This window comes from Eptatretus burgeri, chromosome 12 (assembly GCF_056783735.1).
Source record: "Eptatretus burgeri isolate ZD-2024b chromosome 12, Ebu_testis_v1, whole genome shotgun sequence".
Taxonomy (NCBI): Eukaryota; Metazoa; Chordata; class Myxini; order Myxiniformes; family Myxinidae; genus Eptatretus; species Eptatretus burgeri.
The window spans coordinates 97,411,965-97,432,454 of NC_140972.1; the positions used below are offsets into that span (position 1 = coordinate 97,411,965).

The 20,490-nt window shown below is 44.9% G+C and overlaps 1 protein-coding gene across 3 annotated transcripts in view; it reads right to left on the bottom strand.

Annotated features, from left to right (window-relative positions):
- Positions 1–20,490, bottom strand: part of DGKQ (diacylglycerol kinase theta) — a 138,556-nt gene that overhangs the window by 99,499 nt on the left and 18,567 nt on the right. For all 3 annotated transcript variants that reach the window (XM_085849026.1, XM_085849027.1, XM_085849025.1), the window contains exons 2-4: positions 13,218–13,297; positions 4,337–4,439; positions 4,132–4,217 (exon numbers count right to left, since the gene is read on the bottom strand). In XM_085849026.1, the coding sequence (XP_085705152.1) occupies positions 4,132–4,217; positions 4,337–4,439; positions 13,218–13,297 (269 nt within the window). The remainder of the gene's footprint in view (positions 1–4,131; positions 4,218–4,336; positions 4,440–13,217; positions 13,298–20,490) is intronic.

A 20,490-nucleotide genomic window follows, 5' to 3' on the forward strand; every position in this document is an offset into this window, starting at 1 on the left:
AGGGAGGTGGCTGAGCAGGTAAGTGAGATGTTAACGGATATTTTCAATAGTTCCCTGGAGTCAGGACAGGTACCGGAGGATTGGAAAGTAGTAAATGTAACACCATTATTTAAGAAAGGATCCAGAGAAGAATTGGGAAACTATAGACCTGCGAGCTTGACTTCAGTTGTGGGGAAGGTGTTGGAGAAATTAATTAAGGACCAGATGAGGAACCATTTAAATGTTGTTGTTCTTCTTTCGGCTGCTCCCGTTAGGGGTCGCCACAGCGGATCATCCGTTATGATCCGCATACTGATTTGGCACAGGTTTTACGCCGGATGCCCTTCCTGACGCAACCCTGGTCGCCTCTTACGACACAGGGATAAGGATTGGGTTTCGCCATGATTCCGGGCTGCTCTACACCCTCTCATAGTGCGGCCCAGCGCAGAGCTCCCGTCCTCAAGCAATCCTCCAACCCAAGCCTCTGAGTAGCCGGATTACAGACTCACGCCACTACGCCCGGTATGAGGAACCATTTAAATAAATAGAAACTAATTAAAGGTCGTCAGCATGGGTTTCCCAAAGGTAGTTCCTGTTTAACAAATCTTTTAGAGTTCTATGAAGCAGTTTCTGATTGGGTGGATGAGGGAAAGGCAGTGGGCATAGTATATCTAGACTTTAAGAGGCATTTTATAAGGTACCACATCGAAGGTTGTGGGCTAAGGTGAGAGCTTGTGGAGTGGCTGGTCAGGTAGATAATTGAATTACAAACTGGCTTAGTGGAAGGAAGCAAAGAGTGGCTGTGATTGGGAGGATGTCTTACTGGGAGGACGTAAGTAGAGGGGTACCTCAGGGATCAGTACTCAGACCATTACTATTCATTATTTACATCGATGATTTGGAAAGTGCGGTGAAGAGTAAGCTTTCCAAATTTACAGATGACACAAAGCTTGGAGGTGAGCTGGATAGCAGAGGGGGTGGTGATCAGATACAGGAAAGTATTGATACTTGTATAGATTGGGCAAAAGATTGGCAGACGTAATTTAACCTGAGCAAGTGTAAGGTGTTGGGGATGGGAAAGAACAATGAAAATAGATTACAAGATGCAAGGGGTAATTTTGGAGCGTTTTACACAGGAGAAGATCTGGGGGTGGTAATAGATACGGGAGGTAAGCACAGTGCCAGGCAGCTATAGGTAAAGCAAATAGGGTTTTCGGTTGTATTCGGAGGGGGATCAATTATAAAGCAAAAGAGGTGGTGTTACAATATTGTGTGCAGTTTTGGTCACCACAACTCAGGAATGACGTAGATGCCAAAGAGAGGGTTCAGCATGGGGCTACTAGATTGATTCCGGGCCAAGGTAGACTTAGCTATGAGGAGCGGCTTAAGGAGACAGGGCTAGAAAGGAGGGAGGTGGTTATGCAGAAAGTAGGTGGTTATGAGGAGATATGATAGAGATGTTTAAGATAATTAAAGGTATACATAGAATAAGTGAAGATGAATTATTCAACAGAGTAGACAGTGACAGAACCAGGGGCCATAGCTTGAGAGTAAAGAAGAGAAGAGTTAAGACGGGAGCAAGGCAGGGGACTTTTACTCAGAGTAGTTGATGCATGGAATCCATCCATCCATTGGGACTACGAGAAGCACCCGCTCCCTACGGGAGCCGTCAAGGGGATCATGCTATTATATTTATGCCTATTTTACTACAAGGGCTCCCAGGATTACACACCCAAAAAATGGTTGTGATCGGTTGAGCCGTTTTTGCGGTACCTGGGAACAGACGGACAAACGGATGGTGAATTGTAGTGAGATACTCTATGCAGAGCATTGGTGCTGCGTTAGCAGTCTCCTTGGATATTCGGCACAATCCTGGACGGGTCACCACTCCGCCACAGGATACCAGCAAGCTGGCACTCATTTTGCCGACCTCGGAAGGAATACAGGCAGAGTTAACCCCACCTGGTATTAATTCAACAGCCAAGCGGGATTTTAACTCAGGACTCTAGGATACCAAACCTACCACCCTGCATATTAAGCCAATACCAGTACAGGCATAATGCATGGAATGGCCTCCCTGGAAAGGTAGTGGCAGCAGAAAGTCGGTAAATTTAAATTAGAACTAGAACGGGCACTCATAGAGCGCATACCTTCGCCGCCACTACTTTTTTTGTTCTTGGTACGAGTGTGGGGAACTGGTTTCATATGAATGGTCTTATGACACAAACCACATATCTATAATGTCATGACCCCCCCCCCCGACTTTCGGGGGCTACGGACTAAACAACAATCAACTCACGTCGTTTTGGCGCGTCTTCACTCGCAAGCTCGGTGAATACAACGTTTCAACAAGAGAAGGTAATCTCGTTTGATGCTGGTTTCATGCAAATCGAATAAGAATTGACTGAGTTATGCCGAAAACCGCATATTTTTCAAGGGCGTGACCCCCCCCCCGACATTTTACCCCAACCGGTGACATGTGTTATGACGTCATTGTGTCACAAGATTGGGCATTAAATTCTGAACATTTTGGTGCTGGGTTCATGTAAAGTGGACAAGAATTGACCGCGTTATGACAAAAACCGCATATTTTTCAAGGTCGTGACCCCCCTGACATTTGACCCCTAACCGGTAACAAGAGTATGGGCGTCATTGTGTCATATTGCATATCACAAGATGAGGCGTTGAATTCTGAACATTTTGGCGTTAGTTGCATGCAAATTGAATAAAAATTGACCGTGTTATCGTAAAAAGACGATTTTAACCTTTTCGTGACCTTGACCTTGACCTTTGACCCGAACGATCCCAAAATCTAATCGAATGCTTCCTGGCTAATAACCAATCATCCCACCAAATTTCATGCAATTCGGTTTACTACTTTTTGAGTTATACGAATCACAAGATTACAAATAAATAAATAAGTAAATAAATAAATACACGCCGACCAAAACATAACCTTTCGCAGAATGCGAAGGTAATTAGATAGGTACCGGGAAGTTATGGAGATAGAGGAGTATGGGGATGGTGGCAGGACTGTGAGGTAGTTTGAGGATTGATTGGCAATTGTGTGCAAGTGCAGGGAGTTCTGTTGGTGGGGGTCTCGTCGAGAGGTGTTGTGTGGTTAATGATGTGTGTTATTTAACCAAGCCCATGCTCTCTCCCCTGAGGAAAAATAATAATAACAATACAAAAACTTCAAAAAAATAAAATAAAATAAAATATAATAAAATCACCTTATTAATAAATAAATAATTTTGTATTTTCTTCCTTGGATCTTGTGTTGATAAATTGGTGTGACCTTGATGTGGTGCAGGCATGATGGGCTGAATGGCCCCCACCTGTGTCTGATTTCCTTGTATAAACTTCAAACACCAATGAGCAAGCTCAGCCAGGAGCTCAAGAGCACGATCAAATACAGAGCCCTCCACTTTTAAAGACTCACACCATCCCCCCCCCCATTTCACCCTCAAAGCATTTCTGTCGGTGCCTTCAAGGCAATACTAGCCGACTGTGTGCCATTCTCACACACAGAGACGGTCCTAGCTAATTGACGCCACCAATCTCGAACCAATCAGCACCGTGGCAACCAAGCAACACGGGCAAAAGGCGCACCGCCTTGTTCGCAACCACTCAGGAGTGGCCATGCGGCAGGGACCGTCCCTCATTGGTGAGACGCCAGAGGGCCGGCGCTTTCCCCAGAGTGTGTGAGAGGAGGTGGGGAGGTGGGGAGGTGTGCTGCGGCATGGATGTTGGGGGATGCCCAGAGCAGGTCCCTCTTGCCCGGATCCAGCTCGGTTGAACATGACATCCTTAACCTCTCCTCTTGTCGAAAATGGACAAGGCCCGTCTCTCGCACAGGTTGTATGCCACCAGAGGGTTGTCCCAAACACATGTTCAAAATTCTACAAACTACACAAACACAAACGGTGCGAAGGCAACAAATTCTAACTGGAAACCACTACCGCATAAACATAACACAACACCATATTTTCAATGTTCACACTCGATGGAATGGTTCGACCAGACGCAGCTTGAATGTGAGCGTCCTTGTGAATCGTTTTTTTTTTCTGACTTGTGCTTCCATGACGTTTCAGCAACTGGGATGTCAAACTTTTTGGAGATAAAGAATATCGGATTATTGTGTAGACTGACCTGCTCAGTGTGATGCTCATGGTGACATTTCCGGCAGTCACTGGAGGCAAACCTGAGGCACTCGACATGCAGGTGCATCTCACAAACTGCCAGAAACAAATGACAAATAAATTCACCGGGAATGTTGGGTAAATGAAGGACGGGTTCTTCTTTTGGTGACAAGAGGCTCAAATCAGCAAAAATAGTAACTCATCGTGTGGCCTACCTTCACATCGGCATGCAAAACTCTCTTCCAAAAGCTTCCTGCAAACCTGGCAAAACTTCTTCTTGTAAACCCCAAAAGATATGAAACAGTGAGCAACAGGAACCTGTGGAATACAGGGACATGTACAATACAGCACATTTGTCTTCGGGGAGAGGGAGCAAAAGCGGCATTCCTAGACCTCTGTACAAGAACAACTTCAGATTTGAACAAGGATTCCAAAATTCCTTAACTATCATGCAAAAAATATTCATGATACACAACATCCTTTAACTGAACAAGGTGAGGTGAAACATGCGTGCTTCTCAAAAATTCCGAATAATTTGCTCGATCTGAACATTACGATATTTTCACTTTAGGAATGCAACTCGAGTCAATTCCCCCACAATGCCACTCGAGTCGATTACCCCGAAGGGTCGCCATTTGATCAATTCGCCCATAATGCAACTCAAGCCAATTCTCCCGAACACCAGCCTCAGTGGTGTAATGGTTGGAGCATCTGCTCTGAGTCTGGAAGATCAGCGGTTCGAACGCTGGTGGTTAATGAGGGTAGAAAAGGTTATGGTGACGGATTGAGGATGATCTGAGATGGTGGTGAACAGATGTCTTGAAGACCTGAAGAGAAGAATGAGAATGAAGAGGATGTGGAAATTGGTTTCACGGTGAGGAAAAAAACAGAGGAACAAATGAGTGGAGGTGAGCAGTGATTTAGGTAGTTTCACGAAAAGGAAGACCATAAAGGAGACTGAAGAAGACAGAGACCACAGACCTGTCTGCAATGCACCACAACAATGCACAACTCGTCGTACCTTGCCACGAATGGGGTATGGCAGCCAATGACCATACAGTTCCACTTCTTTCAGCAAAAAACAACAACCTGCAGTTGTCATTGGCTAAGGAACGAAGACACTGGACACTAGAAGATTGGAAATGCATTGCCTGGTCTGATGAATCCCAGTTCCTGCCGTTTCACACCGATGGAAAGACGAAGGTACGGAGAAAACCACAAGAGTACATATATCCATCATGCCATGTGTCAACATTGCAGGCCAGTGGTGGTGGTGCGATGGTGTGGGGTGTATTTTCATGGCACACATTGGGTCCCTTGATAAAAGTGGTGCAACATTTCAATGCCACATGATATCTGAACATCATTGCCAATCAGGTGCATCCCTTCATGGCAGCAGTGTATCCATCTGTGAATGGATTTCTTCAGCAGGATAATGCCCGATGCCACAAGGCTAGGTTTGTCCAGGAATGGTTCCATGAACATGACGGTGAATTCAGCTTACTGCAGTGACCTGACCAGTCACCAGATCTCAACCCAATTAAGCATCTGTGGGATGAGATGGAACGAGCTATTCGGAGTAGAGATCCACTACCAGCCAACTTAACTGTGGGAAGCATTGGAGTCAACATGGGCCAACATACCTGAGGAACGCTTTTGACACCTTGTGGAGTCAATACCCTGACAAATTGAAGCTGTTCTGAGGGCAAAAGGGGATGCAACTCGATATTCGGAGGAATGTTTTGTTCACCGAGTGTGTATGTATGTATGTATGTATGTATGTATGTATGTATGTATGTATGTATGTATGTATGTATGTATATGTATATATATATATATATATATATATATATATATATATATATATATATATATATATATATATATATGTATAGAACCGCAACTATATATATATATATATATATATATATATATATATATATATATATATATATATATATATATATATATATATATATATATATATATATAGTTGCGGTTCTCGGAACCACATGCATACAAGAGATAGGTGTCCCAAGACAGTTATTCCATTATTATACGTGTACGTAGATAGTCCCTTTCCTTTTTTTTAGCGGGACAACAAGGGAGTGCATTGCGACGATCTAATAGCTTGGGTTGCTTAAATCATTTTCTCCTTCATTTCATCCCCACTCTTGTTTTCGTCTGATTATGCCTTGAGGTAAATCAGCACGTGCGGAACCGTGGTGAGGAAATTGCAGCACAGAGATCCTCGTCCCTGGGCGAGCCCTAAACCCGGCGTGTGCGGTGAGTCATTTGTGCTTGGCAGTGCGGGGTTGTCGACTCGAGCTTCTGATGGTCTGGGGAGGATTGCCGGTTGCATTAAAAAGACATGCGAATAAATATCTCTTAAGAGGCTGCATGAATGGTGTTTTTCACAACCCAGGAAACACAGCCAGCACGACGCCCACACTGCACGAAACGCGTACGGAGGCCGATAAAGATGACTCCATGCCATGTTTGGCGGGATACGAGTGTGCGGAGTGGAAGCGGCTTGTTCCTTTTTAACCTCAATATCCGACACATATTGGTGTTCGCCCCGCGCACACACTAGCGGAGCCGTGTGAACGCGAGCGCTGGCCAAGTGCGTAATGGCGGAACCGCACGCACTGTATGGAATGTGCTCGAAAGCAGACATGTACGCCGCTCGCGAAACGTGCATGGATTTGTCCATGGCAATGTACCTTCGGCCCTCGCTGGCAGCAGCGGATTCTCCACGGATGGTGAACGTCTTCTCGTCTCTATGGCCAGCGAAGCTGCGATCAAGCCGACTAATGTACAGTGCGGGCCACATTGGCACGCGCGGAGCGAGCGCGTTGATTGACGCTGGTTGAACGCCTGAGCGGGTATGCAGGACCCTCGACCGGTCGCCCGGGCACAGCCCAGAGGTTTTTGCAGGATGATTCGCGTGCCAATTTCGGTGTGGGCGATTCGTGTCATGTCGTGGGGTCGGAGCGAAATATGTTCGCTGTTTGGGATGGCCTTGCTGGAAACGAAGTGAGGCGGTTTCTGGCCCAAGCTGGCAGGCCACTTGAGGGGTCGGGGCCAATCGGAGTGCCCGATTCAGGTGATGACGTTACGATTTGAGGTGGCCCCTCCCCTAGAGCTGCAAATCCTATAAAGGTTGGAGAAGTCCCTCCGTCTCTATCTTGCTTTTTGAGTTTCTCTGCCTCTCTCGCCTCACCTCGTCGACACCGCCACGACCCGCCTCCTGCTGCCCGGACTCCGTCTCCGCCCACACGACATCGAACCCACCTGCCTACCTAGTCCCGCCTACTACTCCGTCCTCACACTCTGGACTCCACCCCTTCTTGACTCGAGCTCCTCCTTTAAGGTGCCAATTCCTGGTTGTAAACTCCCTCTTCATCAGGTTTTCTGTGTCTGTGTGTGCGCATATGTGTGTGTCCTGGCGCCTGTCTGCCCAAGTAAGACTGCAGAAGATTGTTATTATTATTATTGTTATTAATTTTGCGTTAAGTCTGCTCTGTGTCCCCTTTTGTAAGTTGACTGTTAATAAATCATTATTAGGAATGTTCCCTGCTCGTTTTTGTCTTTTCCTCCATTGATCCAGCATGGTCTGAATCCTACTTTAGTCGGGACTTTATTCCCAACGATCCGTTCCTTTTAGCTGGTAAGTCCTTGGCAGTGTCGCTCGGCTGCATCCGATCCTGAAAAGTGCTCCGATCCGGTAGTGTGATCCGGTTCGGACAAGGCGTACTGAGGGCATGTTCCCCGGTAATTAAATCACGTGATTAATTTGGTAACCCGATTAACCCATACATGGGAGGACCCTAGGTCACGCGATTGAGTTATTGGCATCCACGGTCGGTTAAGCGACCCGCCGCATCACGGAATTATCCGTCTGTAACGGCCTACAATTCCGGGAAGTCTGGTGGGAACCGACATATCTTCCCCCACCGAGTGGTCTTCTCACCCGACCCCCGGCCCGCAACTATATACGTGTGTGTGTGTGTGTGTGTGTGTGTGTGTGTGTGTGTGTGTGTGTTTGTGTGTAACATTGAAATAAACATGCAAATGCTGTGCAATAAATACAGTGTATATTGAACAAAAACACAAGACATTTACCTTTTTATTTCTTCCAAAACAGTGAGGTGAGGGTAAATAGATGATGTGCTGTTCATACTGTACTCCACCGTAAATATAAAATACAAGACTTAGCTCGGAGATGATGATAATGATGATGTTGTGGAGATGATGATGATGATGATGATGATGATGATGATGATGATGATGATGATGATGATGATGATGATGATGATGATGATGATGATGATGATGATGATGATGGAGGGGGGAGGGTAGAGGTTGGAAAGATGTGGATGGAGAACTTGAGATAGCTGTTGGATCATCGGCAGCACGACGAAGGCACCTGCTACATTGTCACAAAGAAGAAGGGTAAGACGATTCTTAGCCACCTTGCCACAGAGCAAATCTTCCCTGCTTGGACAGGAAGGTACGAGATGGCATTCTCTTCCAAAATAATCCCGTCTCTTTGGCATTAAAAACCTACTCCAGCATAAATCTCTTTGCCTCAATTAGCTCCATAAGCCATGGTTGAACTGGAGCCTTCTGTCACAGGTGCCTCGTGAAAACGTTGGTAAATCCACAATAATTTCTCCCGCATCACCAGTCCACTCAAAGGTTGTTTTTTTTATTTTCTGTTTGGTCCTCGATCCAAACATTAAACGCTTTTTCCATCCATTCAATGTGAAGATTATGGGATTGGAATGAGCCTTTTGCACTTTTTGCTGGCAGGAAACCTTGTAGGGATATTTGATGCATGTTTACACAAAGTGGATCCGGTAATGGCGGCCCACAGATGCCGCACTTTCACTTCTTGGCGACATATCTAACAACTCGATTTCCTCGCACAATGTCATAACCTTCCTCTGCCTTTTGGCTTGATTAATTTTGTCCAGCATGTTTGGAAGCTATTAACTGTTGTGTCTACTAAATATTGGAAAGCTGGTATTACAGGATCTCCCTATGTCATTTCCTGCTCATGCCTGGTGTAGGCTTAATGGTTAGGGTGGTGGGGTTGGGATCCAGGGGTCCAGAGTTCAAATCCCGCTTGGCTGTTGAATCAATACCAGGTGGGATTGACTCAGCCTGTTATCCTTCTGAGGTCAGCAAAATGAGTACCAGCTTGCTGGGATGATTGAGCCATTTGAGTATCCTGCGTTGGAATGGTGACCCATCCAGGATTGTGCCCAATAGCCCAGGAGACTGCTTCGGCAGCACAGATGCTCTGGACAGAGTATGGTCCCAATGGGTGGATTTCCTGTTCGATGAAGATTCATTGTTAAATTTGGCTTCATTCACGTGTGCTGGTCTGATTACAACAATTAACAGTGCGCTAGAAACAAGAAAGGGCTCATAATGGGAGGTAATCAAACAATGACTCATCTCAGCAAAAACAAAAACATGATTGGCTGAAATGAAATACCACGATAATGAAATTGGAACACAAGTCTGGAGACGGTGATGGTTCACGAGCAATGTACACGGTTCACCTTTTTTATTTTTTGACCTTCGAGGAGACGCCACGGGCAAACTGGCGGGAATCGGGAAAAACGTAAATGATCAAAGTTGTAGTACTCGAAGAGCACTACTTGCATACCAACTTTCATTTGAAACAGTTGAAAACCCTAGGAGCTCGATGCCCAATTTATTGATTTTTTTTTGACATTTTCTAAGTTCGTGACCCTGTGACCTTGCCCTTGGGACGAAAATGAAAAATCGAGCTCTGTGGGGCTATGCAGGTGCCATTGGGCTAACCAAATACCGAAACTCCTGCCAGATTTGACAAGCCCCCTCGGAGAAGATGTAACTTGAAACCGGCTATCCCCTAAAAACACGTTTTTTGGGCGTGGCTCCACCCATAATGAGCGCAGGACGCCCATTCTCAGGAAAACACAACCAGATCATGATACAAACCTCGCACCCTAATTTTATCAAGATCAGATCAAAACCCACGGAGCTATGCTCGGGACAGACAGACAGACAGACACACACCCATAACGAATATAGTGGTCACTTACTGACTCGTGAACCAATAGGTTGCTCGTGATTGGTAGAAACCAGTGATATTGGAACCAATGATATTTGAGGGTTTCCTGTATGTGGTAAATATTCCGAATACGGGAGAGCAAAGAAAAGGGGAAAAGAGATCATTAATGGTGAAAATGAAGGATAATTGGATATTGAAATGTGTAGTTCTTTTGTTCCCCCATAATAACACAGCAAATAAAACAAGAAAAAGAGCAATCCGAGATTGCAAACCTTTGACAGGACTTCTTTTGAGTGGTGTATTTTTTAGAGGTTTGAGGATAAATCCAATATGGCTGCCAAACCATGTGACCAATGACATCACGTGTGTGAACTTTTTTCTTCATCATGGACAGGCGGTCATACGTGTAAATGTTCGCCTCGATCTGTTCAGCCACTTCAAAGAAGAAGATATTTTAAGGTTTTTTTTGTTTGTTTGTTTTTAAACAATATGGCTGCTGAATCATGTGACTGATGACGTCACAATTTTTTTTTCTATGGACCATCTTATCCCTAGATGACCCTGAGAATTTTTCATACGGATCGGATTTGGCAATGTACATATGCAGTAATGACGTCATAATGAGGGTACCCATGGTGTCAAAAAAAAAAAATCACCCTCGTTCCCCATGAGGAGTACTTACTTTGTGCCAAGTTTCAATTTTTTCCTTTGTGCGGTTTCAGAGATACAGAGATCCAAAGTTTTTCCGTGTTTCCAATATAGCTGCCACACCACGTGACCGATGATGTGATAATTAACATTGAAACATTCTACATGAGTAGTTGCACCGATGGTGAAAAGTACGTCTCAATCAGATAAGCGGTTGTGGAGAAAAACACGAAAGTTCTCTGCGGACAAACAAACAGATGGACAGACAGACAGACAGACAGATAAAGACACCAATGCAATTCTCTATCCTTTGGCGAGGGTACCAAACAATGAGAGACATGGGATGCACAACATGGTTGTCCATTTAAGAGGGAGGATTAACATCTATTAAATTAAATTGCAATTTAAAAGCATTTAACAGACCAAACTCTCTGCCTGCAATACCAAAGGTGTCCTCCTCTGATTGCTTACTGACATCATCCACTCTTATAATCAGCACGTGGCTCTCAACGTGATCCTCTCATCCAATCTCCATTGTTGGGGCTCGAGTACCCCAATGGCGTCTTGGGCGTAGTCCTGTTCCTCATCTGGATCAATGATCTTTCACATTCCCTGGACACGTTTGCCGGTTATTCCACCATCTGCTGTAACATCTCTCATCTATCAGATAGGCAGGCAGCTGCCTCTTCCCTCTGCACAGACTTCAATAGAAGCAAGGTCTGGTCCAAAACTTTGAATACGTCTTTTAACCAAGAAAAATCACATGCCCCAATGCTGTCTCTCCGAAAGGACCGTCTAATGAACCCTCCCATCAACTTCATCAAAGCTCTCGAAGAAGTTCAGTCTCTCCAACTTTTCGGCCTCACCATGAATAATAATCTTTCTTTGGTAAACCATATTTCCAAGAGGCCTCCAAAGTCAGCCGTCAACTGAGGCATCCTCCGTCGTGCAAAGTCTGTGCAAAAAAAACCAAGGCCTTCAAGATCATTGGACTTTCTCGGGATGAAGCTGAGTCTCTGGGCCTATCACTCGATTCACATCGCAGACAGGTCGGTGGTCTTTCTGTCTTCCACCATCTCCTTTCTGCTCTTGTACCCTGTGCCCATTCTGTGCTCTGTCCCACCCCTACCCATCAACCACCCCCACCCCACCCTCACATCAAATCCCTAGGTTTCTTAGGGTGCATGCAGTCTGAGTAAACCACTTCTGGTGAAACACGTTCACCGCGGTGATTTCACCGAATTCCCACAACAGTGAAGTGATGATCAGTGAAGATCATGATATAAACCTCCCACCAACATTTTATCAGGATCGGATCAAAACCCACGGAGCTATGCTCGGGACAGACAGACAGACAGACACACACCAATAACGAATATAGTGGTCACTCACTGACTCGTGAACCAATGAATGAATGAATGTAGGTGAGCATTGATTTCAAAGTTGTCTGAATCGAACCGGGTTTTCGACCTTCTTCGACGAACTAACTCCAATAAGCTATAGCACATATCCTGTTTCCATATTTTAATGTCCACAACATTGTTTTGTGACCTTTAAAGGTGATGTAAAGGTCAAATTTTGAAAGTTGTTGAACGAAACCGGGTTTTCAACATTTTGCAGCCAATAACCTGTCACTCGTACCACATCATGTTGATCATTTTTATAACTTGGTCAAACATTATCACATTGTCTTATCCTTGACTTATGAAACAATCTACATCGTCAAATACCGCTCGTGAACCATTGTCGTCTTCAGACTTGTTCATTCCTATTTTTCTTTCTGTCGGTGGAAGCTTCATACGTTTGTTCAATCTCATTCTTCCCTCCAGGTTTTCAAGATGGGTGTTCACCATTACCACCTCAGGTCATCCACCATTTATACTCATGATCTTTGTTAACCTCATTAACCCTCCCCAAACCCACCCCTTACCTTCCACATTATTGTTTTCTCCCCTCTCTCTCACACTTTTTTCCTATTACTGTTTCATTCCCGGTTTCTTACTTCTTCTTCTTGCTGTTTTTGAACTCGAATCCAGCTTGTTCATCCCACCCCTCGCCCTACAGTGTTCTTCTCTTACCCCCTTCCCCCTCACTTTGATGTGTCCTTCTATCCTGCCGTTGGTGTGCTCCCCCCTTTACACCGTTCCGTTATGTTCTCGCTCTTCCACAGATCACGATTACTCATGTTCAACACAATGCACTGGAAATTAATCACGGCGGTGAACGTTTTCACATCGCGGTTGATAAAGACACGGTTGTCTGTCCCCGAAAGCAAGTTTGAGCTTATTCCAGGATTACGAAAAGTAACTCTGACCCTTCAGCACGATGTTTTAGTGTTGCACTATAGGGGGAACGTTTCGTGATTGCAAATGGCATACCTTGATGGTGGACGGCAGGTGCGGTGAGCAAGGGGACACCACATACCGCAGACATTTCTCATGAGATAAGAAGTTACAAACTGTAAAGACAAAATAAATAAATAAATGGTTAGACATGCAATCATCAAACAAAGCACAAGCAAGTAAAACGAGGATTAACTAATAACGAATTACGACCTACTGTCTCTTCAGCTCTCATCTACCTGGTCGTATCGTACTTGTGAGAAAAACCTCGAAGCCTTTTAGGACAGCGGGTCGTATTCATAAACAAGCTCTCAGATCACCATCCAAGGAGGCAGACAACCTTGAATATCCATTACCATTCTAAGAGACAATCCCACGATTTATTCACATCATTTCAACGTTCTTCAAAATGCCAACTTCACAATTTGGTGAAGTAAAGGAAACACAGCACATGTTCGACTGCGTCTTCCTCGAAGATGTAAATGTAAAAATGATAATTATATTCTGGAAGTCTCGACTTGTCTTAGTGTCACCAATAAACCCTTGCGTGGACAATAAAGGAGTCGTTTTGTTTGATGTATTTCACGATTTGAACATCCTCGAACTGGAGCTTCGCTGCCAGGGCTCCTCAGGGATCCGTTTGAATCTTGTACTTCATCAGACGAGCACATCACATCGACGTCTTTATCATCCTGCCTGATCATGTAATCAAGCAAGTTTACATCGTCTTCATGGAATATTAGCAGAACACATTGGCAATGTGCCCAGGGCTCAGACAAAAAAGGGAACGAGTCAGTGCATTGGTACACAATACGTGTACTGGTATACAATGCGTGTACTGGTATGCAATGACTGTTTAGGATCATTAATGCCTGGAAGTTAAATGCAGACGGGACTGCGGGCTTGATGTTCCCATCAAAATCATGTTCCAAGATGAAGCACCGCACCCTACCTTAATGAGGTTTTGTTGAACCCCATCAAGAATTTAACTCATTATTAAAACTTGAACTCAGGAAACGAATTCTGATTACTCGTCGGCATGAAGAGACAATCGATAATGTACAGAACATACCGAGGCGTTCTAGAACTTGTACAAATAACATCCTGTACTCACACATACAACAAATATGAACTACATTATTTATCAACATACTAGTAAGCATTATTAGGGAGAAATAATTTTTACCAATAATGTATCTACATATTAAAAATAAAACATCTTAAAGTTTAAAAAAGTATATCAACAATGAAAATAGATCAAAAAATAAAACGATGGTGAGCATCTCATGGGTTGAGATTTTTGATTGGGAACCGTGGTCGTCATGATGATTCGAAACCACCACAATTTTACCACCAAAATGATCATCGATATTACAGAGTAATTACAACATGAGCACAAGATCGATGAATTCCAAACGACCCTGATCATGACTCCAAGGAGTGAAGGGGAAGATGTCGGTGTGAGCCTTGAACTGCCGATTCCGATAAACTCGAGATCAAAACGGAGGAGGGACACGAACCTGGCACCTGCGTTTGGCAACACCTGAAGCACCCACATTCATCAGCCGCACACCTTGCGGAAATGCCTGCACTCATCACGTGACCGCGTTTGAATCCCAGTAGTGAACGGCGTGGCCAGACTGCAAGCCAGTTTACTATACCTTGGTAGGAAACCATCAAAGGAATGCCAGACATGGGTTTGGGAGTGGGGGCCACAGAATGTTATTCATGGATTATTTGAAAACGTCACGCACGCGTGCATCAGGAACGGTACGTTTACACAATTACGCTTCGCTGTTTATTCACTTCCAATCCCAAGCAACCTTTCATTCAGCCATTGCATCGTTTCACAGAACACATATTTCAACAAATACTACACAATGTAAAAATTATTATTATTATTAAATTATTATTACTAAAATCCAATACCTTTGAGTGAATGTCAAAAGTGTCACAAGCTATTTCACAACAGGCCTTGCACAATGAACCTCATCCTCACACCCTGTTATTACCCTGTCCTGTACCTTCACACCCATTTTCATGATCCTTCACACAACCAACCCCCTCAGCCACCATCACCCTTCCCCTGCCTTCCCAACATTACCCCATCCATCCATTGGGACCATACTGTGTGCAGAGCATTGGTGCTACCTAAGCGGTCTCCTTGGCTATTGGGTACAATCCTGGACGGGTCGCCACTCCGACACAGGATACCAGCAAGCTGGTACTCATTTTGCCGACTTCAGAAGGATGATGGGCAGAGTCAACCCCACCTGGTATTAATTCAAGAACCGAGTGGGATTAATTAATACAAGTAATAAAAACATAATTTTTGATGCAAAAGGGCGTACAGTGCCTTCAGAAAGTATTCACACCCCTTGAGTTTTTTCACATTTAGTTGTGTTACAGCCTGAATATAAAATGGATTAAATAGAAATTTTTTGTCACTGATCTACGCAAAATACCCCGTGATGACAAAGTAAAAAAAAAAAAAATAAAAAATGACCGTTTTTACAGCCATTTTTCCCTGCTGTGCAGGGGTTTGGCTTTTTGTGAGGCAATGTTTTATGGCCGGATGCCCTTCCTGACGCCAACCCTGGTCGCCTCTTACGACACACAGGGATATGGTACACCTATTCTAACCGGGGCATACACCGGGACCAGTACACTGGCACTCATTTCGCCGACCTCGGAAGGATGACAGGCTGAGTCAACCCCCTGGTGTTAATTCAGCAGCCAACGGGGCTTGAACTCAGGACACTGGGATCCCAAGCCGCCACCCTAACCACTAAGCCAACACCAGGCTTCCGTAATGACAAGTGAAAGTGTTTTTAATTTTTTTTACAAATTAATTAAAAATTAAAAGCCGAGATGTCTTGTGTCAATAAGTATTCAACCCCCTGAGTGAATTGTTTGTGGAAGCACCTTTGGCAGCGATTACATCTTCGAGTCTTCTTGGGTATGTCTGTATCAGCTTTGTACATCTGGATTTGGGGATTTTCTCCCATTCTTCCTTGCAGATTTGCTCAAGCTCTGTCAAGTTGGAATGGGGAGTTGTCGGTGAACAATAATCTTCATGCCTTTCCACAGATTCTCAATGGGATCAAGTCTGGGCTTTGGCTGGGCCAATCAAGGATGTTCACGTTCTTGTTCTGAAGCCATTCTGGTGTTGCTTTGTCTGTATGCTTGGGGTCATTATCCTGTTGTAACGTAAATCTTCGCAGCAGTCTCAGATCTTTTGCACTCTGAAGCAGGTTCTCCTCAAGGATTTACCTGTATTTGGCTCCAGTCATTGTTCTCTCTATCCCTCCAAGTCTCCCAGTCCCTGAAAAGCATCCCCGTAGCATGATGCTGCCACCATCATCCTTCATGGGAGGGATGGTGTTAGATGGGTGATGAGCTGTGCTTGGATTCCACCAGACATAGTGTTTTGCATTCAGGGTGAAGAGTTCAATTTTCGACTCATCAGACCACAGACTCTTTTTCCCTCATGCTATCAGTCTTTCACGTGCCTTTTTACAAACTCCAAGTGTGCTGTCATGTGCCTTTTTCTCAGAAGTAGCTTCCGTCTGGCCACTCTCCCATAAAGCCTAGATTTGTGAAGTGCTGCAGAGACTGTTGTACTTCCAGCATGTTCTCCCATCTCAGCCAACAAATTTTGTAGTTCTATCAGAGTGATCATTGGGTTCTTGGTCACCTCCCTGACCAAGGTCGTTCTTACTCGGTTGCTCAGTTTGGTTGGATGGCCAGCTCTAGAAAGAGTCTGGGTAGTTCCATTTTCTTTCCATTTCCTACTGATGGAGCTCACTGTGCTCTTGGGTATTTTCAACACTCCAGAAATTGTTTTATACCCTTCCCCAGATCTATGCCTCCTCACAAATCTATCTCAGAGTTCTATGGATATTTCCTTGGACTTGATGGTCGAGGAGTTTCTGGTCTGACATGCACCATCAACTGTGGGACCTTGTATAGAAAGGTGTGTTTCTTTCTAAATCATGTCCAATCAATTGATTTGGCCACAGGTGGACTCCAAACAAGTTGTAGAGACATCTCAAGGATGATCAAATGAAATTGGATGCACCTGAGATCAATTTGGAGTGTCATCGATAGCTCAGGGGTTGATACTCATTGAAGCACACACAATATTTCAGATTTTCATTTTTAATTAATTTGTTAAAATTTCTAAAAACATGTTTTCACTTTGTCATTATGGGGTGTTTTGTGTGGATGAGTGATTTCAAAAATTTAAATTTAATCCATTTTAAATTCAGGTTGTAACAACAAAATGTGACAAAACTCAAGGGGTGTGAATCCTTTTTGAAGGAACAGTCAGGATATTCTTCCAAAAAGTATGAAAACAAGGAAGGGATAGTCACAAGAAATGATCATGCAGAACCATCCCTACATCTTTCTTTGAATAATGGTTGTTCCGATACAAGAACATAACTGTGTGTGTGTACGTGTGCGTGTACGTATGCGTGTACGTGTGCGTGTGCGTGTGTGTGAACAATGTTGAACTGCGCCCAGTGCACACTTGTGCCCCAAGGTGGACGCCAGAACGTCCAGCCCCGAGTATCTACAAGTGTACGGGCCGCTCCCTTGTCTCTTGCCGGTCCAGTGGGAGGTAGGTGGTGATGGTGGTTGACCGATGGCTGTCATGGTCGAGACTGTGATGTCAATGGTGAGTGTAGGCGAGTTTGAGCTGCGGTCTGATGATGTGAGGATTATTATGAAGGTGTTGCAATGGTCCTAGAAATATTGTAGCATTGGTGTTAGAGTATGGCGAAGGTGTGAGGTGAGCGCCGGTTTGAGAATGGTGTGAGGTTTGAATGAGGTTTTGGCGGCATATGCAAATGAGGTGCTCCTGTTGCTAGGGTCTGTGGCGTGCACACTTGTGTGATAGAGGGGTCGTGTGTGATGTAAAGTAAAATCGATAAAAGAACAGAGAAATGGGAATAAGACCTCCATAAAAGTCCTCACAATGCATTTTGCCCCATAAATCCACTAGACATAAGGGAAGGGCTATCTAAAACGGATACTAAGGAAATAACTGCCTCGGGACCACTATATATTGTATGCCATAGCCTAGAAGCACGGGCTTCGCAGAACCGCAGCAATACCTACTGCTTACAAACAAACACGACATAATAGTGACCGAAGCTTTTCGTGCTGCACTCTTCAGAGTAAAAATCGCAGCAAGTGAAGGAGGAAGTGAAGGCGTGTGCTTTATACGCAAGTCTCAATAAGGTAGACACTGATTGGTTCAACCGTAATGATGTCACGGTTAATCTGAATGCCCATTGGTCGGCTCATCATCTTCACCTCAAGCTCCCATTGGCTGGAGCAGAGTTCGTCGATGATTGATGTTTGCAACCGCATCTTGGAGAGAGGGGGGATGGGTTTCCCCAAAGGTCCATTCACAATTTGTTACCGTACTTCCCTTGATCTTTCCATGCTGAAAGACACACAGAGGTCGTACAAATTCCTTTTGAGGACATAGTATTGGATCGGTGGAAAGGATGAAGGTTGCTCCCAACATTCGTAAATGAAACGAGCTCCGACCTTGGCTCAGTATCCTGAACATATCTGCATTGTACTGGTCTGCACAGATAGGGTTGGCAACCAGGTGCTGTGCAATGGCAGATGAAGCAGGTACAGTGGCTGGTGGTTGCTGGATATTTCTACATGCTCGCACTGGTTGTGTTCCAACCCTCAAGATCTTTCTTCGAATCGCCAAGGGGACGTGTTGTTTGATCCGATCAGCCAATCTTAGAGTTGTGCGGCCCACGTACCGAGCTTCACATCGGCACTTAAACTCATCAATAACATTGCTGGTTTGTGAGGCGAGTCTCACATCCTTGTTGACTGACGTCAGCAAACGGCGAGAGGTAAAGATTACTCAGGGTTGCACAGCCAGAAACGTGTTGGATACAATATGTTTGATTTGTACTTCAAACCTTCGTAATGAATGCCCTTTCCAGGGCATCCTGATATAGACTGGACATTTGTCCGGACCAATCTTCCGATCTTTTGTCGTGTTTAGAAACTTGTGTACACATCTCTTAACTATATGCTCAGGATAACCATTCTCACAGAGTATATTCATTATTTTGTCAATTTCAGCAGGAAGATTACAAGGTGAACAAATCCTCTGTGCTCGGTTAACCAGGATATTGATCAAGGCAATTTTGTTTCTCGTGGAGCTGTAGGAGTCCCACCGAGTATACTGCCCTGTGAAAGTCGGCTTCCAGTAGACAAATGTGAAACCAAGGTTGGATCTATCAACCAACACGTCCAAAAACGGTAACGTGTTTGACGATTCCAGCTCCGTGCTAAACTTCAGCGCTGGATGGAGAGTGTTGAGCCATGCCTGGAAATTGTCACATGCTGTCTGAGACTTAAACAAAGCAAAAATATCAACATACTGATAGTATACGATGGGGGAAATCGACCCCTTGCTGGACAGTCAGTTTTTGCATTTTGTGATAGCCTTTTCATGATAAAGATAGATAGCATTTCGTAACAAATATATTTGCAAGAGCTGGGACTAATGGAGAACCCAAGGCCACACCGTCCGTTTGAACATACCGTTACGAATCTGGCAGCCATGAGCACTCAATATTCAGGTCCCTGTAGCTCAGTTATTTCGTTAGGTAAATGTGGATAGTTAGTTCCCTTTCCCCTATGTCTAATGGGAATTAAGTGTACGTGCGCTGCGAAGTTATTTTATCGATAGGATTTTTACCCCAACAACAACACTCTGCTCGCGGCATTGTCTGCGCTCTTCGCTCGCTCGCCGGCATGCAGGCGTGTGCGTGGGTGGAATTCCATGCCCCAGGCGGTGTGGATTTTGCACCAAATATGGTCACGAAGCGTTTCGCTCTGGCTTGGCCCCAAATATGGGCACGGAGCACTTCGTTCTGGCTTCGTGCCAAATAAGGGTATGCGTCATTTTCCGCCCAATGGGAAACGCGCGGACCAAAGCCGGGGCGATCCTTTTCAAGAAGGCAGAGCCGCGATACGCCGTCCACCCAATGGGAACAAGCGACGGAGGAGCGGACCCCATCCCAAAAACGATGGAAAAGGATTGATGATTGCGTCCCGTCTGCTCGAGTGCGCTTCTGTCTGGGTCTGCGACTGACTGCATCCCGCGCACCCGAGGCGTCTCGTCTGGTGCATTACAACAAGCGGTCGACCATCTCATCACGGGAGATCATCTCATCTCGCCTCCTCTGGGTTCAGCTGCCCTGGTCCGTTCTTTGGTGCCTGGTGCTCCGGGAAGGTAGGTCATCCAGCCGCACAAATATGG